A 25497-nucleotide genomic window follows, 5' to 3' on the forward strand; every position below is an offset into this window, starting at 1 on the left:
TTTAGGGTGGTGACATTGGCCAGCGGGAAATGCATGAGCTACTTTCTGAAAAAAGTTCACAGTTTGAAACCGACAGGCCAGCCTGGTGATGACTGCAGGTGGTATTAACTGTAAAATATGCTCCGTCTGCTTCACAGTGGACGATAAAGTTACTGCGGGAGTAGGCCATTCTAAAAGAGTAGCGCATTCTTTGCCGGCATCATAATACAAATCTGACATACTTGGGAAATTACCTACAAATGTCTAAATTTTGATTAAACATAAATATTGCTCCCTTCCTGTCTAACTACTGCAAATTATTTCTGTGAAACATTGTGCCGTTAAGAATAGCGCAAATATGAAATGCACTAAATAATAATTTTTCTGTCCCCAGGGCTTGGCACTGCTATGTGAGACCATCGAAGAGTGCTGGGACCACGAGGCTGAGGCCCGCCTCTCCGCCGGCTGCGTGGAAGAGAGGGTTCAGCTGATGCGCAAGATGTGTTATAGTGGCAACAGCAACGGCAGCAGTAACCCTGGCGGCAACGGAACTTCCTTTGGAGAGAACACTACGGTGATCGTGGCCATTTCCTCATTGGCCGCCGGAGAAGCGCACGACACAGAGACTTGTGCCTTGTGAAACGACTTTAGTTGCTCCCCGTAAGGGGAAGTGAGAGCAAAACAAAGTGCAGAGATCCTGAACTATTGTGCTCCTGCGTTAGGGAGAAACCCGGAGGCAGCAAGTAGTGGTAGCAGTGATGGTGTGAATACTAATAGCAGCGGCAGAACTGTGGCCACCTGCTGCAAGTGTCTTCGCAGTGGAGGCAGAGCTGACCCACAGTACCAAACACTACGAGAGACAGCGAAGCCCTTAGTCGTGCTAACACCGTGGACAACAATAACACTGAGGATCCTCGCCATTAACAGAGTCAAAAGATGTTCGTCACAGAGACCATTACCTCGCTGGCCACAATGGAGGTGCTGTGCTTGGAGATTCGTTTGTGAATGAAGTCATATCTGAACGGATGAAGAAGGATGGCAGCAGGGAGACCTGAACCCTCATTAAAGATGACAGCATCTACATCACCACCCTGCATTAACATTGGCACTGCTGGAATATCACGAGTAACCTTGGCCATTGCCACGGACACTGATCAATAAACAACTGTGAATTTTTACTTTCAAACTGACATAAGTGTAAAAGATGGTAGTTGATGGAAATTTGCCAAATTTTAGTTTTTGTTGCATCTCTTTTTTGAAGACTTAATACTTTTTCTTCATGGATTCGACTGTTTTGTTTTTTACTCTTAAGGAGTAGAATGTAATGGGATTCAGTTACAAAGGAAGGACGAATGGTTAAGTTTATTGGGGAGGCTCATGTGTGAAGATGGGATAATAAGTCCGCATTACTGGGTTCAAACCTTGAACAAACAAGACACTGCAAAAATTATATGCCTTGGGTCAGATTTAACATATAGTTGATAAATACAGTACAGAACAGTAGGATAAAATATTATATTGCTTTTCAATTGACTATTTCCCAAGAGTTTATAAAATCGGATAGTACATGCTTGTGTTGTAATACCAATCAAAAGATTGCGTTAAGAGTAAAATTAACACCAGAGCCGCCTGTGTTAAGTCTCCCATTCAAAATACTCTGCTGAATAGCATGTGATCATTTGTAGCCCAAAAAAAGATCCATTCAGAAACATATTTTCCTTGGAGTTAAATATTCAATCCCAAAGCTACTGTTATGAAACATGTGTTAATTACATGGAATTCTGCATTATTCAGAATTAAATAGTTTAAAATTATAATGATTAAAAAACTTCGACAGTATCAGTATTTACAGTAGGATTTTTTTTATTAGTTTAGTTTCTTTGTGTGTGCATGGGCAATGAGAGCTGTTGGTATTCCCTCAAGAATGAACTTCATAGGCTGACATTTTACCACGCACATCACCGATATTGACAGTCGTGGTGACGTAGGTGGAACAATCGTTGCTGTTCTCTTAGTTTAACATCTATTGGTTATACATAATGAGATTATAGGCGAGAGTGCATGCGAGGAAGATTCAGAGACGATGGCTCATGATGGTCACCTTAAAGAGACACAAGGGACATTAAAGGGTTGTTGATGACCTGCGTGCCACTTAACACTGCCACTGAAGAAGGAACCGTGGCAGCAACGCTTAACAGGGCAATCGTTGAAGGCCTCAATGGCGAATCGAGGGGCGTGAGATGTGTACCTACTGACTTCCTTCTTAGAGGGGGGAGCGTCACTTGTGTCTGCAACCATTACGGGTTTGCGTCAGACCAAAGCTACAGTGGCATAGACTGACATAACATCCAGGACAAAACGTTGCTTTAAGAAATTAACATTAAGCACCGTTGTTGGATCATTTAAATGAGTTCCACGTTAAATTTTCAGTTTAAGAAGACAAACTACCATCTTTGGATAATCATAACTTTATACCAATTATTGAACTGGATGCCAGTTTGATGGTGTTGTCGGGATTTGTTTTTTTTGCGAAATTAGTTTGTAGAAAAGATCTGATTTTTGAAGGCTGTACGTTAGATTTGTATTTGAAATATGATGCCTGTGCAAACTCGGCAACTTCAACTGCTCACCCGACGCAATTTCCTGTTAGTATTCTGAAGACTAGGCTTGCGGTGGTGCTCAGAAAAAAAATCAACTACTTTGTTTTTTAAACCAACGATGAATCTTTTGTGATGTTTTTTTATGTATCTGCAAAATCCAATCACAATGGAAAATACATTTTTTTTTACAAAAAGGTCTAACATGGACACTTATGCAATAGATTTCAACAAGAGGAACTTTCAACGCAAGAAACACTCAAACCTGTTTTCTGTGCACCTGAACCCTATGCCAAAATGTAGCTGTCAGCGCCGAGTGAAGAGCCATAATAACTGCGCAAGATAACGTTTTTATCACTCGCTGCCGTCAGATGGGTTAGTGTGGAAGCATGCTGTGAAGTGTAAAAGTTGCACGTCATATCACTCCTCCCCATCCTTTCATCAACCAACTGTACCTCAGGACTTCTTTCAGCGGGAAGGACGACATTTATGGGCCAATGGTTTTTTTAGATTTTGAAACGGTGAATTCTCCTGAAAATGTGCAGTTTTACGTTAGATACATTAGAAATGCCAGATCTGCTGCCGCAATCCCAGAAAGTGAGTTCGCTGTTCATAGGCAGCGATGCTAATGCACCACCCCATCTCATTTGTAGTTCATTGCTAAAGGCACTTACCTTGTTGGTAGTTGCCCTTGCTTTACATTTAACAATAATAAAGACAATTCCTATAGTGCCGCAACATGGCAAGCCATATTGCAATGGTGCTGAACAAAAACTAAAATATTGCAGTCCATTGCAATTGGAAAGAGATGTAGTGGTACTTGTGGCTGTTTATTTTTTTAAAGCAGTGTCATTTTAAAATACATTTTTAAAAGCGTTAAGATGTGCATCTTAGGTAAGTAGGATATCTGCTAGCATTACGAGTTTTGCCAACTGCGCATTTTAAAGACTTGCGCATGAATTAAAATGTCCCTTTATCCTTTACATTAGATATGTAAGGTTCAGGGCAAAATTGCACCCCAGCATGTTCATCAATCACATGAAATAGTTTGTTTTGCTTTTTAAAGATATATTTCTGGGAATTAAAATTACAGTGTGCTATCGGTATTAAATACTGAGACATCCATTTGGGAACTTCACAGAGCTTGCACCGCCACATGTTGGAAAATGGCCTGCTTGACAAAACTTTCACAGAACTTCTGAAAGTCCTTCCACTGGCCTCTTTAGCCTTTACTGCGCTTTCCTATATCGTTTCTCAAATGAGATTATTGCATAACAGCCGAACCGATATTTAATTGGCAGAGCAATTTTTTTTTCCAAATTAAGTGAAAAACCAAAATGAACATGGTGGGTTGTTTTTCTCGGTCTGTTCAGTCATTGGTGTTTGAGTCCGTCCACTTGCGTCACTCAAGAACTTGGTTTATTCACTGGTGCCTGTTTAACACGTAGGCTTTCGCGACCAATATCCATAATATAGGTTTTTGGGTTAGATCGTGTAAATCTATAAATGCGTCGTTAAACCCACCACCACTAGGGACAAATTGGCACGTTCTGTTTACGTGACAACCCTTACTCGTTGGCTGTGTCGGGTGGTGGTGGGTTTTAACAACACATTTATATATTTACGCGATCTCATCCAAAAACCTATATTATGTATCACGGGTGCCTGCCAGGAATTTATTGGAGCTCTGTAACCTCTGAGCCACCAAGCGGCCATCTGTCGACGACATTTTAATAGGGCCTTTATCCTGCTCGTAGCTTATTTATATATTGACGTGAAAAAAACCATTGGCCCCTCGTTGTTGGTCTCTTTCCAAAAAAATACCGTTGACAGTGCTAAATGTGGGGGGTATATAACCTGCACTTCCAGCAGGGCAGCCAGTCTTTCAGCAGAAGGATTGTACAATATGCCCCCCCACCCCACCCTCAGAAACTGCTGGGTCCTGTCACTTTGGCCCGCAGCAATACGATTGTACACACACTTTGGACACACGTTCAATGCCCGTTTTGAGTTTCGCGTTTTTCGAAAATAGACCGGATGCCTTAGTGGGGCACGCTACGGGACCTGACAATTCGGCTGGAAGTTACATACGAGTATCGACGTATAATGTGTGTGTCTACGCGTAGACTTACATGATATCACAATTGTCCCACCCGCCTGCGATGCCTTTTAGGTCATCCATATGAAGCGCTGTTGCTGATCAGAATTGAGTAGGGATTATGTAGGGTCTTCATTGGTGGCCTTGCCCCCATCATTCCTTTATTTGTAAATATATGCCATGGCCAGAAGGCGAAGTGAGCGGGGAACGATGGTTCACGTCTCACCGTAGTAAAAAAAAGTAATGTGCATATAGCCGTTTAGGTTTCAGGTGTTAAAACTGCATTTTTGTATATACCGGACTTTGTACTTTCTTCAGCTGACAAGAAAACATCTGTTTACATACATTGTAAATACCCCTTCATACAGAAATTCTATAATTTGCAAGACTGTGTTACCAACATTGGAAACCTATATAATTTGTAAACCATCTAGCTTGGTCATTGGTTAATTAAAATTCATAGCGCTATGTGATCAAATGTGTAGATATAATGCTAATGAGCTGTGTAATGGTTTATTATAGCCTGTACTGTATTATAACAATGTGTATTTTAACTGTTTGTGAGGATTGTCAAATGGCTGCCTGAAGATGATTTGCCAGTGAGTTTCTTTTTTTCAAGTGCATTGTGTCCCTGCTGGCATATAGTGTGTAAATATGTTGGCTATATGAAGCAACATTGATCATAAAGCTAATTCTGCTGTATTGTAAATTTGTTCTATGCAAATAGACATCTTCTAAAAAAAACACTGGCAAAGTTCTATACAATACAACATCGATTTAGCTCATGAGCAGTTTGACACTTTTGATGTACTACATACGGTACCAGTATTTGATTTATTTTTGTAATCCTCAGGTTGTTACATTTACAATGGTGCCATGATATTAATGCCTTCACGATATTCCCAGTGAAGTGAAATGTGAAGTTGGCGTGCCTCTCTTTCACCCACTGGGTTTGAACTAGAGTTAATTTTCACGTATGCGTGTGTGAGGTTGTAGAAATTGAAATTCGTGCCCGTGCTTCCGCTTGGTTCTAACACTAACCTAAATTGGAGTACATCGACGATCGTAGTGTTAAATCTGGCTGCACAACAGTCGTGTCGTTGATTTTTAAATAACAAGCAGCTTGTTGTGTGCACCCCTAGTGTATGCCTTGACACGCTGTGTTACCTTAATTCTGGCTGTGTTTCACTTTGAGCCCTGTGCAGAATTCTAACATTTGGCTGTTTTCGGGCAGTATAGTAGTGCGTGTGCATTTGCTCATTCAATCAAAATTAATCACAGGAAGTTATCACTGCTTTATTTTAAATTGATGAGCTTAAAAACATGTAGGCAACAGGGACTATTTCGTAAACAAAATTTTCTATTTTCATTCATATAACTGATATGTTTTAAGGAAAACAGCTATTGGGAACCCGAGTGTAACAAATAGGAATTTAGCGATAATTAATCATTTCAAATGCGTTCATATATTCACTATACGTGACTGGAATTGTGCGAATAAGAATCTATTGTATACGAATAGTATATCTTGTAATTAGTTCACGTGACCCTCGCAGCCAGTATAGGTGCTGCATTTACCAAATTATTTCTTGAATTTAATTATGATCCCCAACTCTTTACAGTTCATTAAATTGAACCGTGGAGGGGGGTGGGATTGTTCCTCGCCTCGTAACAAGACCATCTCGTGATTAAACCAAGAGGACTTTAACGGGTTATGCTCAGAGCCAGACAACAGACATGTGTTGTCGCTTTGAGACGAAGGGTTCATATTAATTTGCCTTGTGAATAGTTGTTTACGTTTACTTGGTTAAAAACAGAAACCGTTTTTGTTTCTTCGAGAAAGTGAGTTAGTTGGTAGCAAGTCACATGCAACACAACACTTCGGGTACTTTTAACATGTTGACACTGAATACATGCTGTGTGTACCAGAATAGTATATCATGTATATGTAATACAATTTTTTACAGTGGTTTACGGGTTGAAACGTGCAGGACGTATACCAAGAAACCACCTCATCCGTATGCAGTTACAATGGCAGGAATGTCCACATTGAGTACCTCTGATATCCTTGCTGTATTTTATATACATCGACAAACTCATGTGTTTGTTAATGTTCTCAAGTATGACACTACTGAATTTGTGCTTTTTTTCTTGTTTTCAGCTTTCATGTTCTGTTAAGATTTGCTTTAACTCCCAGTATGGCTGGCCAAGGGTTAATTTGGTTACATGTGGTAATTTTAAACATGTGTTGCCTCCTGCTTCTCTTTGCATTTCAAATGTTAAGCCGTTGTACATTTCTGGAACTTGTAAATATGATGTATTTGTGTTTATTGTTAAAGTGACTAGTAAAGTTGAATGTCGGACATTTATTACTCTCCTGGCTTAATGTGTTGATTATTTATCTCAATCAATGAACACACTTAATACAACAAAATATGCATCAGAACCATAATCGGGCGCTAACACAAAGCCAAGATAAATGCTTTGAGAAACATTTTTGAAAGCTGATCAGTATAAACGAACACAAGCACAGTTCAACTCACCTTCACAAAATTGAGGCAACCCAAACATAACCAACGTCACTAAATTCCAAGTAGCATGCCATTGGGGGATACCTATGACCCCAGACTCAAAGTCCACAGAGGTGGGTGCACGTGTAAATCTATCAATGTATAATTTTGAGCGTGTTGAATGTTTTATCGGTATATTGTCCTCCCAAATAAATGTGTTAAGATTGAAGAACTCAGGTGACCTCTACTTTGAGTTTTGGTGAATCAATGTGTAAGTTGTGGTGGAAATTTAATTATAGCATGAAAGGGCTTTTGAGACAGTTGAGGACAGTTGTTCATTTATTGATCCAGGATTTTTTAAGTGGTTTTGAAACATTGTTTTAAATAGTTTAAACATTGCTGCCATGTTTTATTAACCGTCAATTTAACATTATTAAAAGTTCCAAATTATAAATCTCTAGCTTTTCCAAAAAAATTGGGATTTTTTCAACGAAAAATATTAATATTGTTTTTTTTGGTCCTGATTCAACATCATCTTATCTGAAAAGATGACTCGCGGAAGTTCCACTCCAACGGGGACGTCATCGCTGTGTGCCAAGTGTTTTTCCAGCCACGGATTGGCTCTTTGCCGTCTTCTACTGTTGAGCAGGATTGAGTCAGCTTTATTTTACATTGGCAAGTATTGAAATCCTCGTGGTGCAGTACAGTCCTCCATTGTATGCACATTTAAACCTTTGAATGAACGTCTGCACAGTATTCAAGCCATGTAAACCACTTATATTTTCCACGCATATTGTAATAACACTACCACACACTTCTATCCAGGATAAATACAGCATTAGAGGCGTGTAAACATAGATCCATTCTCCAAATAAAATATGATGCAGTATCCAGTGGAATTTAGATGTGTATAACATGTGCCACCTTATCTCATACACCTCCCGTGAAGTAATCATCACTGCGAATGCATAAATATTAATGCCCTTTAAACTATTAGTTATAACCAAATGGGCAAGGCGAAGTATGCGCACTCAGACGCATAATGATATCACTCCAAAAGTATCTAGCACTTTTATTTATAAACTTTTGGCGCGTTATCGAAGAGTGCTGTGCACTGCATCCAAGAAAAGGCCGATATATGATGTGCCATGACTTTTTACAAAAACTCGGCACTGTACAGTATCTCCAACAAGCATGTACATGTGGAACTTGATGAGTGGCACTGTGAAATCCCACACGCTTGGACATGACATCATTTCATTGTTGCCAGAATGTGTCATTCGTCACCAGAGCTAAGTTTGTCTCCTTCCATTTATGGAATTGGAGAAGCGGATATTATTTGGTCTTGGGATTCTAAACACTGTACTGCTGTATAAACGCATCAGCTACTTAGATTAACACAATACTCATGTATGTCTACAGCCCGTGTATCAATCCACTGCTGGATCAAGGCCTCGCTCTTGTGTTGACCATACTTCCCCCCCCCCACCACACACGCTGGTCCGTGCGGGTTAGTTAAGGCGGGGAGCATCGATGTGGATTTCAATCTTGACCTAAAGCTTTCGTGACTGCAGGAATTTATATTCTTTGGGTCTTTCGGTAAAGTCACATAGATAGGTTCAAAGAAAATAACAAAAAATTACGACCTTTCGATCTGAACACAAGCGGTCGTCATCAGGAAAAGGGGGTTAGCCTCTAAAGGCAAACTGATTATAAAGGTTTAAAAATAGGCATAGCCCAAGTGTAAGCAGCATGAGTGGGGTAGCCATTGTTAATGTAAGGGAAGTTGCTGCTGGAGGTGATGGGAGTTGTTGGTAGTGATGGTGCTGGTGGTGGGCTTCTACCAATAATGGGAGGCCAGGTCTAAAATGGAAACATTACAGCCAGTTATGAGTTAAACTGGTTGATAACATCCTTCCAGTGATTGCTGAGTTTGTACCCATCTTCTCAGTTGAAATTGTGTCTATGTCTGTATATATGGATGGCTTCATGAATTAATCTTTGTTTATAGCCAGTGGGTTTGCAAAGTACCTTCGTCTTAGAGAAATCAATTTCGTGTAAGCCAACCGCATTAAAACAATGATCAGCCACGGCCGAGGTATTGGTCCTCCTGTGTTTCAGATCTGCCTTATGTTCACGAACACGGTCCGAGACATGTCGCTTAGTTTCCACAATGTAACGATTGCTGCAGAGACAGCTTAGTTTGTAGATGCCGGGGTATTGCATGTCAGGGATCACATCCTTGAAACAATTTTGGTGACCCCTGCTATGTATGGCAAGGTGATGGTTTTGATTGGGTCCTCAGATGGTTATTTCCCAACGGTTGGGATGATCTCTTTAGAGATTGTGTAGTATAAATATCCATTCGTCTTGAGAGCTTGGTGTACATGTTCCAGTTCCACTGGCTAGGTGATGATGGTCGGAAATACATGGTTATAGGGCAAATGTTTTGGTCCGTTTTGTAAGATATATGTGTGCTATTTGTTGTACGTATGCATTCTGTCCTGTAGCACATGCATGGGTTTGATGGCCTAGTTTAAATGAAATGAAGCCACTTGCAGTACTTCTATCACACCAGGTTACTGTGATACCTATAGCTGTCAACCCATATGGTTTACCCCCGTATTCTTGTACAGGGAAATTGAGTTTTCAGGTCAAATACGCGCTTCAAAACGGACACATGTGTTGTCTATTTGTGTTCTTTCCCTTGTGATTGAGACTTTGTAGGATGAACGTTGAGATGTATAAGGGCACATGGTGACCAATAAGGTCTGAATTGGTCGGTAATAAGTTAGACACTCATCAGGGGTTGACAGGTATTGATACCTAATATGTGATTCCTCGATTATGAGATTTTAAATGGTTGTTCGCCTAACCCCGCACCTCTGATTAGCACTGTTGGCTACGTATGGCTTACCAGTCCAACGTACGTTCACCCAACACTTCTACCAATCAGGCTTCATCGTTCACTGTATTAGTGGCTTACTGACGAGTGGCGAGAGCCAAAGCGCAAATTTTATTATAATTTATGTTAATGATATACCAAACAACGCCGCATAAATTATGCTAATCATATGCAAAGCTGCCATTTTGATCCCTTCGAACTTTTTTTTCCCTCCGCGATGAGGAACAACAACGACGTCGCCCATTGGCCCGCACCGCCGTCTCAGCCGTGACGTGCTCCGTAGCGCGCCTTCTGATTGGCTGTACGGGGGGTGGTGGTGGGGGGGGTGATTTCTTTGGGCGGTGATTTTGCCGGGATCCATCCGCGTCGCCGCTTTGCTTCTCCCCCGGCCTCGCCCCTCATCCGCCGCCGGGTCCGTGGTAGTTCCTCTCTCTCGCTGGCCCGTCAACTCATTCAGAACCCCCCCCCCACACCTCCCGCAAAGCTTTCATTTAACTTTCCGACCCGCTTGTTTTGGCGGTCAACTAAGCCAACGTTTCACACCTCTTGATTTGACTTCGGTGGTGGCACTGGCTGGCTGAGGCCTTCTCTGTAAGGCCTTGCGGGGGGTGGTGGGCCGCAACACGGGCCCGGTCCGAGTTATAAACATCAAGTCACCGTCAACAGCAAGCAGCAACATCATCATCCTCGGCGGAGCGTCAACGTTTAACAGCAGCCACGTACGAGCTGCTTGTTGTCGGTGTTGGCCAAGTGTGGGGTTGTGATTAAGTCGAGAGTCGAGATGGCGGACCCCGCCGAGTGCAGCATCAAGGTGATGTGCCGCTTCCGCCCGCTCAGCGACGCCGAGCAGGGCCGAGGCGATAAGTTTCTACCAAAGTTCTCGGCGGAAGACAACGTGGTGATGGGGGTAAGCGATGTCATTGTGGCTTTGGTCGCGTTTGTTGGCGGCGGCGAACACAAACAACAACACCACACCCCGCCATAGCGATGGAGGCGATGACTCCCGGCCGTGGGAATGTGGAATGGGTCCAACGCTGCCAGCAGAGATGAGCGACCGTGCCTTTGAGGTTTCGTTTGTTAAAGCCTGGTTGGTACAAGTGTTGGGTGAATGTACGTACACGTTGAACTTCTTTCGCGCCGTACGTAGCCAATGGTGCTAATCGGAGGTGCGGGGTGATAGCGCGTATTAGGTATCCATACCTGTCAACCCTTTATAAGTGCCTACCCTATTACCAGACTATTCAGACCTTATTCTTTGGGTCTTTCGGTAAAGCCACGTAGATATGTTGAAAGGAAATGACAAAAAAAAACTACGACGTTAAGATCACAACACAAGCGATCGTCCTCCTGATGAGAATTCCTGCAGTCAAGATTTAATTCGGACCTTATTGGTCACCCCGTGCCCTAATAAACCTCAATAGTGGCACTTTGTACGGGTTGAAAGACTTTGTCATCAACAGCGGAATGTGGAATGTACACCGTTAAGTAGATAACAGGTAGATAGATACATGAGTATCCGTGTCTCTGGTGGTGGACCTAGGTCGAGACTTGTCATCACTCGCTTTAGGGGCTTCCAAACGAGACGATTGCCGCATCGATGCGCTTTTCTCTGGATTTGATTCGAGTGCCACTTTGTTGAAAATAAATTGAGCATCCATTGGAAAGATTGGCCGCCGCTGTGGGAATGTGGAATGGCCACCACCTGCTCAGTGCCTGGATAAACGTGAGTGATGATTGGCCTATACTTGAGCCGTCAGTCGAGGCTGCTACCCACCATGGGAATGTGGTCATTTCACCACCAAATAAACCATCCTGGCGATCTCCGGAGGATGACCAACATGGACTTACCACAGAAATGGTATTCACCTTATAAATCTACGTAGCCAGTGGTGGAAATTCAACATTCCCATGGCAGGCGACAGTTCGCATGAAATGTTAACTTGCTGATTTCTAAAAAAAAATGCAACTTGACAATGCACCTCTGCTAAGCTGTGTAAAAAAAACAAATTGCCACTTGGCCATCCACTGGCAATGGCTGAGAGACACGTTGCTACGTGTTTGAGTCAAATCTACAGAACAATTGTTTGAATGCATGGCATTTTTTTATACTGTATCAAGTTATGCCACATTTCCAAAGTTATATTGAGTTAAACTTATTTTTAGCCACCTCTACTGCATTAAGACGCCAAGCAGACATGGCCCTGCTCGCTGCTGGGTTCCAATCCAGCGGGCTGCCCTGGTTATTACTGCGAATGTAATAAACGTATTAACACACCCCATCTGCTTTACAACGGACTTTAGACTCCTGGTGTATTTATTTCTTTAATTTAGGCCATTGTGTGGTGTTTTCATGTTCCAAATTTAACAAGTTGGAAACAATAATGTGAATAATTGGAGTTATGCATAACAATCATCGGCCCCTGCTGTTTGACTAATGCACTCGGGTCACTGACAATTGAGACTGTCCTGGTCTCTTCGCACCGCGTTAAACAAAATAATTTTGAAGAGGATGATAGAAATCTAGTTGTTTAGAAATGGATGTTTAAAGCTTCTAGCCTATTATTTCTTAACACCAACTGGTTGGCTTTATACGCTTAAGTTGCTCTCTAACCCTACGCTTTTGTACATATTGTAGGTACTGCAGTGTAAATAAATCATTGTGTGCTGGGCACTTGAATAGCGCAGTCTGTTATTTCCTCAGTTTTGGAGTGCGATGGCAAGAGGAGGTGGGTTTTTGTCACTGATTTGCAATTGCACCCAGCCGATTGTAAAGTGACACCACAGATTTGTGGAGTCGCTGCTAACAGTTATTCTAACGCGCCACGCACAGGCCCGTCACTATTGCGCAGTTGTGCAAGAATGCAGAATATGGCTTGCAGAAAATTCTGCATTGCAGCTGGTTGTAAGATTTGGCAAAGCATTACTCGCTTGGAATCGACTGCATATCGGGGGGCTTAGGGACGTTGCATAATTAACGTGGAATTTATGGGATACGAAGTCGACATCACTGTACCGCAGTGCTGCTTGGTCTCCTCGTCCTGGTGGACGCCTGTGCAGTGTCCACTCCCTCCCTGTGTGTGGTTTTGTGTGTGGTCACTGGAACTGGAAAGACTGCTCCACTCCTATTGGGGAATCTACTACCTTCATTGTCGTGCAGGGATTACAGAGGATTTCTTTTTAATGAAAGGGTTGTATAGGCCTGGTGCTCATGCAATTTTCTGCTCGAGATCTCCGCACATTTATCGTTTGTTGTGAATTTATAGACGGTTTGAAGAATTTACGAATGTATTTGCACTGAAAGAAGATTTTATTCATTTTTAAATTGTGTTGAATATATTAAAGTGTTTCAACCCATGATTCGTATTTGTTTTTGAGTTGAGCCGCATCCTAAATTCGTGTCATTAACCCTCCACCACCCGACAAGATTGTCATATTTATGTTTTAATCCACTTGATTTTCCTTTGCATGTCTGTGATGTGTTATCATCATTGCACAGTTTTTAAGATCACTATTAAGAGCGTGATATTACATGTTTTTATCTTACTGGATTATGTTAAAGTAATGGTTAGAGTAGATGACTTGCAATTTGAAGCTTCTGAGTTCTATCACAATCCAGGTTTTACTCAGCCCGTCTGTCTAGGGTAGTGGTACCTAACCGTTTGCTGGTCATGTGGCTCCTACCAGTCCAATAAACTGTACACGTACCCCTACCAGCCCTATGATATATTCGCTCACCTCAACAGTTTATACGATACTGAAATGAATTAAATAATTACAAATTCACACTTTGCATTTACACACAATTAACACCTAGGATATTTAGTTAAAATTTCATTTCTTAAGAATGAACTAAATGTTTGCAGTTTCGTATTTACATTTTATTTTCACTTAAAATTCACTTTTGTACTTGAAATTTTAATCTGAGTGACTTGGCATCACCAAGAAGTAGAGGAAAGGCTGAGTTTCACTGGGTGTGGAAGGCTAGATAGACTTGATGATGTTCTTGAATTCACTTTGGATTTGTAAACCAAATATAAATATGATAAACCAAAGGGGTAAGAGCACGAGCAGCACATAGGATCCTGGCGTCTAAGTGCATGGGTGCCCCGAATGTCATACCACAGATAAATAAACCGTTTTAGAATTGCTAGTGCACACAGAATCATTGCTTTGTAACCCTACATAACCATACCCCATGTGATCACCGCCATTCTGTGAATTATCTCTCACTTCCTAGAGACGGGGGGCATTTGTACCGCTGGTCTGCAGTCAATAAAATAATCACCGGAGCACCTGGCCCCACCATAAAAATTTAACATTTCCATCACGGACTCATGGCCGTCAACAAAGATAACTGTTTTTGTTTAAGAGGGGGAGACGTTTTGGCTTTTGATGTCTAATCTGATTTTTGTTTTTCAGGGGAAACCATATATATTTGATCGAGTTTTTCCTACAAACACCACACAAGAGCAAGTCTACAATTGTTGTGCAAGACAGATTGTCAAAGGTCAGTGGAAGCAAAATGCCTGACTGGTTGTAGTGCACGTTAATGTGTCACACGGAATAATATGCAAATGTATGCAGTAAATCATAGAGGGCAAACTCTAACTTTACACCTTCCTAGTGATCCTAACTTTCCTAAAGAATGAACACAATCTATTGTAAAATCCTGATGCTAATAAAAAAATGTTCTATCCCAAAGTACATTATGCTGCATTGTACTAACCATTTATCTCTGTTCATTTCAGATGTGCTTGAAGGGTACAATGGCACCATTTTTGCGTATGGCCAGACTGCATCTGGGAAAACGCATACAATGGAGGTTGGTAATCAATGCAGTACATGTGTACTGCACTTGTAACTCATTTACATGACATTAAGTCGATGGTTGAATTGTTGCTCTTTCATATAATAACATTATTTTGTTGGGAATTGATATTGGTAAAAAAAAACGTATCTTCAAATTATTTTTTCAAGCTTTAAATAATAACAGTTAATATGTATGTGGTGATACTTAGAATTTTTAATTATTATAGATGTGTGGAATCTTTTCATGATCGGTTACCTATTGAGATGGCCCAAATACTGTATTCAAACACTTAACACCACATTCTTCAAAGATGTGAACATTTGACAGATCCTTAGCACGAGCACTGTTGTTGATCACAAAACAAAATGAGATGAAAAATGTTCAGTGAGTACTTAGTCAGCCCTCGCCCTCCAGTTAAGCTCTACATACTGGCATTAAAACGGCTAATGGGTTGTTATGATTGTCTGTTTATGCTAAGCTTGTTATAGCTGTTGCCATAGCCAGAGGGATAGAGCACATTTCAAATCCTGCAATAGAAAAAAGTCGTCTATATGTAATGGACAATGGAATATATTGAAAATTAATATTGTGCTTGGCAAGGCAAACCTGTGTAATGTGCTTTTACTTGAGTTGTTTGGCAAATAGACATTCTAAAGAGGAGTCAAACAAACTAAATATTTCAAGGATGCTGTTTTCACTAACTTACACTCAGAAACAACTCAGTACCTCTTAAAGTTGGAATATACAGTAAAACCTTGGATTGCGAGCATAATTCGTTCCGGAAACGTGTTTGTAATCCAAAGCACTCATATCAGTTGCGATCACGTGATGCTCGGCAGACAAAGCGTATACATACTACTCGTATTGCAAGACCTCGATCGTTTATCAAATTAATATTTATTTTAAAAAATTTGCTCGTCTTGCAAAACACTCGCAGACCAAGTTACTCGCAATCCAAGGTTTTACTGTATATTGATAGCACAGCTTCGTAGTGTACATATACATTTGTTATTCTGCAGATTTAAATGTTTTCGTTGGAGGGAATCTTTGAGTAACTGAAAGGAGTTACCAATGCATGGCCTGGGGCAGCAAACATACCTCAAGTGTTTTTATATGTTTATAAATATATAGATGATGACAACACTAACCAATTGCACTTATTTCCCCTCCCCTTCTAGGGCAAGCTGCACGATTCGGAATACATGGGCATCATACCACGGATAATACAGGACATTTTCAACTACATCTACTCAATGGATGAGAACCTTGAATTTCACATCAAGGTACATCTCCTTCCTGAGCTGCAAATGCATGCTCTTGCTTGAATTTAATGATGCGATTTCATCTTGCCATGTTGCCTCTGTATTGATGCTCAGCACATATTGTGTGAGGTAGTGTGTGTGTGTTGTGTGTGGACAGTGGTTGTGCAACGGTTAGCTCCCAGCGCTATGAACCCAGCAATCTGAGCTCGATTCCTGCTCACGGCCAACACCAGTGATGGCCATCTGAATCGATCCTCCCCTAGGTCGACTCAGCCTGAAATTTATACCTTGTGCGATGTATAAACATTTCCACGAGGGAGACAGGAAACCGGGCATGGGGCTGGCCTCCCTCCTCCTCATGTGCCGTACCGGCCTTCATAGGTGCTCGCAAAACTGCACTTTGCCAAAAGGTCTCTTAGGCTATATTGAGGGTCTTTGTGCATATTCTTGCATAGTAGTGTGAGAAAATAAGCATGTTTTATTGCACCACTTCAGAAATTGAAGCACAAATATTTGCAGAGCTACAGAGCATTGTAAGTAGTGTGTGCGTTTCATTCCTATACACACCATCACAGCTGAGAAGAATTATAACCCCCAGTCGAATGCAAATGCACCGTACACCAAATCTGGTCAGGAGCCCAAGTGGACAAAAGTGTCCTGGATTGGTTACAATGTTTGCGACATGACAGATGGAATATTATCATTCAATGATGTCTTCATTTATAATAATGCTATTGAATTAAACAATATTGAGATTTAAAACGTGAAAATAAATGTTGATGCAAAAATGTTCGTCCACATCTTGTTCCAATCTGTCCCTGTCTGATATGCATTAGAAAATGTATGTTTTTTGATGATATGTGAATCCCGTGTTGCATTTTATTTCGTTTAAGGTTTCCTACTTTGAAATCTACCTTGACAAAATTAGGGACCTTTTGGATGGTAAGAATTAGTCATTTATATTTCTATTTTTTTAATTTATGTTAGTTGTAATGTTATGTATTTAAGAATTAAAGTTTATGCATGTTTTTTCTTGTCAAATTTAATGTTTTGCTTGTAGATAAGTTTGTACTGTTATAAATGATCAAGTTGAAGTGAATTTTTAGGTCTTAAGATTTTAAATAAACCTGAAAATCTTGTAATTTCAGTCTCTAAGACCAACTTGGCTGTGCATGAAGATAAAAATAAAGTGCCTTACGTGAAGGTAAGATAATAGTAGTTTTATCCATTTCACTTGACAGTTAAACATTCTTTCATGGGGTTGGTTCTCTGTCTGGGTGTGATACAGGAGTCGAAAATAATTTGTATAGGGGCTATTTTCTGTTTAAAAGAGCTATGGAGGTTAATTTTACACAAATGGCAGTGCGTGCGTGTTTAACTTGGCAAGTGTCTTTTTTGTCATCAGTGATTCTCTTACTGAGAAACTGGCCCCTTAGAGCTATGTAGAATTGTAGCCAATGGCTGGTGCCACCAATGAAGGTGGTTGAGGAGGATGATGGTTTGACTTCATTTCTATTTGATAGTTGGAAAATTAGGTTCTTAAAACATAATTTAAGAATATCACATTCAATAAACTTTGTTTAAAAGTGGCTGGTTCTTGGATAGCATGCGTGATTTCCAATTCAGTTGTATTATTGGGCATGCAGCAATGCCATCGTGTTTTTGTATTGTTGTAATGCATTGTTTGTTGTAACGTTCTTACCCACCCCTACTGGAAAATGAGCTTCCGATTCCTCCAGTATAAATACATCTGATTCTGGTAGTACAACTTTTCTGTTTTCTTGCATTTGTATAGGGATGCACAGAGCGATTTGTGTCTAGCCCCGATGAAGTGATGGATGTCATTGATGAAGGAAAGTCCAACAGACATGTGGCTGTCACAAGTGAGTTGGCTCCCCGATGAGTCATACCGAGCTGTTGCGAGTGATGAGATTTATTCTTTAACTTGTGATATAAAATCCTTGACAGATATTTATGGATCCGTCTGATATTAACATTAAACCACCATCGTTGCTGCTGTATACATTGACAAGTGATCTAACGGGTCAAGAGACAGTTTAATGTATAATAATTTTGCTTGTGAAATAAATTATCGTGTAACCACACTTAAAAACAGTTTCTTGGATTTTTTTCCGTTATATACCAAGGAAATTAACTTTACTGTAACTTATTTCTTTTACATATTCTTTGAAACCCATATACATTGTCTGCAGGCTATACTTTGTGTCATTTATTCAGTCTATTATAGGCAACGTGTTTAGTGTATCCACTGAAATTGTATTGGTTATTTTGAAACGCGTGTACCTCATCCATGTTTCTAACTGTGCTGACAGGATTGTATATAAGCATACATACATACATGCTGCCCTGGATAGCACACTAGCCATGCAATCCAGGGGTCCAAAATCAATCTCCTGGCTCAGCAGTTCAAACAATAGGCAAGTTCCTTCATCCTCTTGCCTCTGTTCACCCCAGCAGGATAAATGGGTACACCACAGTCGATTGGCAGGTAGCATGTGGTGGTACAAAAGTTGGCATTCCCATCTTTGTGAACACATTTTGCCAACATGGAAAAGTGGGTGAAAAACCCTCTAGAGGAGCTCTCTCTTGAGTTAGGGCTACAATTTGACCATTTAATGAATTATAATTTAGCTGGCTACTTTGCCCTTACCTTTTACCATATTAAAACATTTCAGAGGTGCTGTCTAAAACACAAGATATGGTTGCTGATATTTGCGAGTGTTGATCTGTAGACATGAACGAGCACAGCTCTAGAAGTCACAGCATCTTCTTGATCAACGTGAAGCAGGAGAACGTGGAGACGGAGCAGAAACTCAGCGGGAAGCTCTACCTTGTAGATTTGGCTGGCTCTGAGAAGGTAAAGATGTATTGCATTGCGTTTTACTCTCTTGCCTTATTTAAATCTAGCAGACTCAAATTATCCGTGCTAATGACGGGGAGGATGGCTGCAGATAATTCAAAATCGCAGATAATACAAAAATATTCATTTTCTGCGGATCTCTATGCGTGCTCAGCGATGAAACTTTCCTGCTCCTGCGCAGAAGAGTCCGCCCAATAAGTGGATAGCAGAGCCACTCCAATCAAAATCATACTTCTCACTGTTGTAAAGATATGGGAGTGCTGTACTGTAAAGGCGATCATGTGGATTTCGGATTAACCGGAGCACATATTTGTTCGGTTTAAGCAAATGACTTGTAATAAACATTTCCAAGAATAACCGTAGATTATTTATTTGGGCTCAAGGGAAAATCCATGAGTTGTTAATTTATGTCAAAATCTCATGTGCGCGGTTAATCTGCACATTGGGTAAACCATACGCAGATAATCGAGAGACTACTGTAGTTTTATGCTGCGTTATATGGCGGTTAGAATGTTCCACTTGTAGTTGGAAATTAAATTCTTTTTTGGTCGAGTTTCTTCTCAGCCCATCTGTATGCGGGGATTAGCTCGAGTACCAATTGGGAAATCAACAGTGCTTGTCCTGCAGAGAGAGACTGCCATGGTGATGTGGAATATTCACCACTGGCTCAGGGGCCATCAATAAAGATGAGCACCATCGCTATTTCTAATGTGAGCCAGTAGACACTGGCTTCTTTTCACATTAAGTCAAACTCAGGTGACGCACAGCTAAGCCAGTATGGCTGAAATTAATGGCTTTATTTCCATTGAGAACGCATTAGATTTGGCAGCATTACAACCCTTTGGGGCACATTTTAAAACGTGCCTATTTACTAAAGTCTTTTTTTGATGGCTCTGTAAAGTGCTTTGGGGCAAGTTGTAAAAGAGAAAGTTGGAATGTAATTACAGAGATGGCGATTTCCCCCCTTCCCCTTTGCGGTAATAGGTGAGCAAGACTGGTGCAGAGGGATCTGTGCTGGATGAGGCGAAGAACATTAACAAGTCTCTTTCGGCGCTGGGCAATGTCATCTCTGCACTGGCCGAGGGCACTGTAAGCCAACGCACTCGTATATGCGACGATCCATGATCCGAATCATTAATTGGTGTGCATTATTCATTGAATGTTGCGCGACACGTTTCTGTGTTGTTTTGAGTTGCGCTGCATCTCTCGTGTTCGAGATTACATTTTACGCTCCACCGCCTGCAGAGGTGTTGGCCAAGTTGTGGAATCTGAATTTTGAAGACATTTTATGCAATTAAACTAAACTGATTGTAAATGTGTAAACCTGTGATTTGAAATCGTTACATGAAGGAAAATATAAAACAGTTTAAACTGTACATTTTTTGGCTAATTGGAGTAAAGTTTTGTAAGAATGTAAGAGTGGTCCTTACATAAATTTCATGTCACTTTACCCAAGCGTCTCCTTTTAAAGGGCATTTCGGCTATTATTGGAATTTTCAGACAGATTTGAAGAGATGGCTAGTCACATTGTACCCTGCCTTTTACTAATTAGTGACCTGGAACCAAATCTTTCGACTTTAGACATCATGACCATTTCACCGTATCAACTCATATCATTACATATATATGAATAAAAGTGAAGCTACATATTTGTGGATTCTTACCTTTTACCTTTGTGTTTCCACAGAAAAGCCATGTGCCATACCGAGACAGCAAAATGACGCGCATCCTTCAGGACTCGCTGGGTGGAAACTGTCGCACGACTATCGTCATCTGCTGCTCGCCTTCCTCCTACAATGAGGCCGAATCCAAGTCTACGCTCATGTTCGGACAAAGGTGCGGCACCACATGATCTGAAGGGGAACTCTCAGAAGATGTCACGGCCAGCTCGTAATATTATTTTCCGGTCTTGAAAGTTCAACGAATGACTGGCATGCACTGTGCTTAATATTTGCACTTGTTTGATGGATGGACAGAGCAAAGACGATCAAGAACACAGTAACTGTGAACCTGGAGTTGACGGCAGAGGAGTGGCGCAAGAAGTATGAGAAGGAGAAGGAGCGCAACAAGGGCCTTCGGAACACCGTGCAGCGCCTGGAGCAGGAGCTCAACCGCTGGCGCAATGGTGAGGTCCCGTCCTTGCTGGACATCTGGGAAGCACTGCACATTCGTTGCAAGAAGCACATTCCAACGCAAAGAGCTGTGTGATTTCCGTGACAAATGATCTTTGCCTACACTAGAAATATTACTAAAAGTTTTAACACGTACATTTGTCAGTCATCACAAAAAATTAAATCACCGTTTCCATCACACTTCTTACTGTCCATAGTTTGAGCAGTTGTCTTTCAGAGGGTACCCAGATGAGGGTTCCATTAACTTTTGCATAAATGTGGCTCATAATAAGTTTTTACGACATTAAGTCCAAATATAAGCCTGGTTTGTGTTTTTATCTCATGAAGCAGTGGTAAGTATGAAGGTGCTGATGCTTGTTTTAGTTGTTTAAATGCCACTGCCAGTACAGTTAAAAAAATAATATTTAATTATCCCCCAACTGTCTCTTAAGCTAAAATGTACAGCAATATGCTGTGTCAAGAAGATCATTTATAGATGTCTTCAACTTTTTTTGAGATCGTCATCAAAGCAGCCAATTTTCTTATCGCCACATTGTTTCTAAGAGCCTTTTTATGGCAAACAAAATTTCCCACAAGTAGAGAGTTTTGTCCTAAAAATTAAAACAGTTACAGCCTTAGGTTCATAATTTCTTACAGTACAATGGATTGGTTTATTGTGTAGGAGTCTAATTTTTTTGGAAGGTGAGACATTTTACTGGTATTGTAAGAAACGGGGCTTTGTGTAAATAAGTATATAGGGTGCGGTCTTACACTGTGCAAACAGATCTGAAAGGATGATCTCAGTTCAGTCAAAGGTTGCCACAAAGACATTTCTCGGTGTACTAACATTTGTAGTGCATTGTATACCAGCTGCCAGTGCACTTTGTCGAGTCCAATCCAGACTTTCCTTGCTTAAAGGAGCAATGAAGCAGCACTCATCTCTGTTGATGGCCATGAGCTACTGATGGAAATTACACATTCTACTGGTATTCATATTCTTGGGTCTTTCGGTAAAGTCACGTAGATAGGTTCAAAGAAAATGTTCAAAAATAACAGAATACTACGACGCTTCGACCGATTGCGTTGCCATCGAAACGTCGTAGTTTTCTGTTATTTTAAATTATTTTCTTTGAACCTATCTACGTGACTTTACCGAAAGACCCAAGAATATGAATTCCTGCAGTCACGAAAGCTTTAAGTCAAGATTTATTCTACTGGTAGTTGCCAGTATATTTAGCACAGTGCATTCTATGAATGCGGGTTAGTGATTATGCCTTTTTTGGGTCGGCTTCATTATACAGGAAAGTTTTTGTTAATGTTAAAAAAAAATGTTTTAGCAATGTTTAAGGATTACTCAATGATGTTTAATGTAATCCAGGGGTGATAGTGCAGCACAGTCCTATATTAAACCTTTTAAATTGATAATTTTGCTTAACCCTCCCATGCATCATGTCCAATGTGGTGGATTGCAGTGATGCATGTGACTGATATTAAATTACTTGAAACATTTGAACAAATTTGGTGTATTGATTCCGAAGAACGCATTCAGCCAAACACAATTTCTCTTTGAATAATTTACGCGTGAGAGTTATCTTTTATTTAACACAATTAAAATGGTTTAATTCACTTCTATTTGCCACTGTTCATATTTGTAATGGAGCTGCTGTTTTTGTTTTCATTGTAACTGGTAATTTTGTTACTCCAGAATTTTTTAATGCCTCGTCGGGTTTTACACTGAAGTACAACATTTAGTGTGTGGCTTTGTTAACTCACTACTGGTGACTTGCTGCTATCTCTGTTTAATTGCTTTATAAATGTATTATTCTTTCACGACTCATGGTATTAAAGGGCTACTTGTGATTGTTGTGGTTAACATCTGTGCCATGTTATCGTGTCTTTCTCAGCAGACCCTAACCATAACTTATGCTTCTCTAGTAAGTGTGTGATCACTTGCTTAGAAATAGAATTTCCAAAGTCCTCGGTCAATCTATAAACGTCAATCCAACATATTAAGGATTGCACATAGCTTTTTATTGCATGTCCTGCATGCATTTTACCTCCATGTGTAAATGATTTAATTTCCCAGCCATGTGAATAGTAAGTTCATGGTCTTGCACGATGTCATCCTTCCCTGTATCTGCTACGATGGATTTTTTTCTGTCCTTGTTTTGCATGTGGTTTATCTTAAGTCTGAAAGCAACTGATCCCTTCCTCAAGTAGAGTACAAACAGTGTATTACTTTGTCCTTTGTTCACTAAAATAGACATTTTAAATATGAAGCAATTCTAAAAATATGATGAAATTTAAAAAGCATTCTCCTTTAGTTCATAGTCACATACTATTTATGTGGATGTGAAATTTGAAGTAACCATTTTTCAAAGTGAACATATTCGATACAAAAAAAAATAGGGTAAGCATAACACTTTTAACTCATCATGGCCAAAAGGCATTCAATGCGTCTTCCTGCTCAAACAAGTATGGACTGGTGCTCAGCTTAGTTTGTGGCTCTGAGCCACTTGTCGGAAAAGACATGGAGTCACTTGTGGAACCATTTTCAGGGTGAGAAGCAATCTGACTTTGCCACCTAGTGGTGCTCCAATTTTTGATGCCAGAACGATGATGAGTTGAGTTTCCCCCCTTACCATCTGATTGCGAGTTTTGCACTCTATGAGTTGAGCACTCAGCTATAGTAGTTATGAATCAGAATTCTCTGAATTCACTGAAATGGCTTTTCAAGTAAACATTTTGAGGTTGCTTTCACATGAGAGACATTTATATGAGAAGTTGCTTGAGATATTGAGTCAACCCTATGGTTGGTGAGTAGTTGCCCGCCTTGATGTTCCTGTGCATGCGTGCGTGGGCCAGGCGAGACGGTGCCGGATGATGAGCGCTTTGACATGAAGGACCGCCGGAGCCTGGAGGCTCCGTCTTCCGAGAGCTTAGTCTCCCTTCCCTCTATCGCCGCTTCCGTGTTGGACAGCATTGCCTTGCCCACCAGCAAGATGTCTGCTGACGACAAAGTCAAGTACGACCAGGAGGTGGTCAAGCTCTACAAGCAGCTCGATGACAAGGTGCAGATGGAGTGGGGAAATTACGGCAGCAGGGGTGGTATTCATATAAACTCTTGATATCAACGTCAAAAGTCTGTTTTTATAGCCATATGCACCCATTGGTTTCCCTGGGACAGAGCTGGAATTTTACATTACCATGATGAAGGCTGTTCTTGCTGTTAGGATGACGACTTAGAATGATGACTGTTGTCAAAATTACCCATTTTACATTCATGGACGACACAATAATTCCGACTTTGCAGGAAATGACCCAAAATGAATAAGGAGTCTATTGATTCCCAACCTGCATATGAACTTGTGAATTGCATTTTGTGAATCGAGCACTCTCTAACCACAGCCAAAATAGGCTGGATCTTTGGTCGCGAATAATTTCCAAATAATATTTTTAAGTAAATATGTATGTTGTTGTTGACCTCGTTTTTGTGTTATCTTTTCAGGATGATGAGATCAACCAACAGAGTCAGCTGGCAGAAAAGCTCAAGCAGCAGATGCTGGATCAGGAAGAGGTTTGTGGTGGATCCTTGTTGTTGAGATATGTACCCATTGCCAAGGGAACGCAGAGCAATGCTCACTATATAAAGCTCGGCTCTCCCTATAAAATGCTAAACCACAATGACCTGTCACATTTTCTTTAGACTTTTTTTCAATTGAAGCAGCAAAGCCATTTATTTGGTATACCTTTTGGTAATGTTTGTTTAACATGTGTACAAAGTGCAAAATAATGGGTTCATGTATAATTCAGTTACTGCTCCTGTGACACCTTTTTACTACTCAGTCATTTGTGGTAAAGTAGTTTAATTACACTTGTCACATGCATAAAAATGCCAATGCTGTATACTATATTAATTTTACGCTAAAACCACCATAACCTTGCGCTGAAGAGCTTTCCATGTTCACACACTGGCAAACAATAGAATCAAATCTCATGTTACCTTCTTATGGTGGAGTAATATTCAGTGTTGCTTAAGGGCTTAAATCTATCCACATTGCCGAGTCGGTGCTTGTTGATACAAGCTGATGTGGGGAATGTGCTGTGCAGTGGGGTTTTACAAGTAAATGAGAAAGCTTAACATAATTCACCTATATCTCAGCCTTGTGTTTAGACATGGGTCAGACCTTAAAATCACTCTTTATTTAAAACCAGACAGTGAGCAAGCCAGACATTGACTCATGCAAAACAGATATGAATAGTATTAACTGCATGCTAAATTAATTTGCTACTGCCATATCGCATTACTGCTTATTGACCTTGCCAGTCAAACAAAGGACCTTA

The 25497-nt window shown here is 40.6% G+C and overlaps 2 protein-coding genes across 4 annotated transcripts in view; both read left to right on the forward strand.

Moving 5' to 3' along the window:
* The window catches only part of LOC144721045 (activin receptor type-2B-like), a 44749-nt gene extending 37706 nt beyond the window's left edge, over positions 1-7043 (forward strand). For both annotated transcript variants that reach the window (XM_078598349.1, XM_078598351.1), the window contains exon 11: positions 374-7043. In XM_078598349.1, coding sequence (XP_078454475.1) covers positions 374-619 — 246 coding nt within the window. In that variant the 3' untranslated portion in view covers positions 620-7043. The remainder of the gene's footprint in view (positions 1-373) is intronic.
* Positions 7044-10418: 3375 nt separating this feature from the next.
* LOC144721047 (kinesin heavy chain-like) overlaps positions 10419-25497 on the forward strand; it is a 42433-nt gene continuing 27354 nt past the window's right edge. For both annotated transcript variants that reach the window (XM_078598352.1, XM_078598353.1), the window contains exons 1-13: positions 10419-10996; positions 14509-14596; positions 14838-14911; positions 16078-16182; positions 17055-17103; positions 17310-17365; positions 17957-18044; positions 18915-19039; positions 20027-20131; positions 20730-20878; positions 21019-21167; positions 24019-24224; positions 24662-24730. In XM_078598352.1, coding sequence (XP_078454478.1) covers positions 10871-10996; positions 14509-14596; positions 14838-14911; positions 16078-16182; positions 17055-17103; positions 17310-17365; positions 17957-18044; positions 18915-19039; positions 20027-20131; positions 20730-20878; positions 21019-21167; positions 24019-24224; positions 24662-24730 — 1389 coding nt within the window. In that variant the 5' untranslated portion in view covers positions 10419-10870. The remainder of the gene's footprint in view (positions 10997-14508; positions 14597-14837; positions 14912-16077; positions 16183-17054; positions 17104-17309; positions 17366-17956; positions 18045-18914; positions 19040-20026; positions 20132-20729; positions 20879-21018; positions 21168-24018; positions 24225-24661; positions 24731-25497) is intronic.

Source organism: Lampetra planeri, chromosome 10, assembly GCF_965212315.1.
Source record: "Lampetra planeri chromosome 10, kcLamPlan1.2.h2, whole genome shotgun sequence".
Taxonomy (NCBI): Eukaryota; Metazoa; Chordata; class Hyperoartia; order Petromyzontiformes; family Petromyzontidae; genus Lampetra; species Lampetra planeri.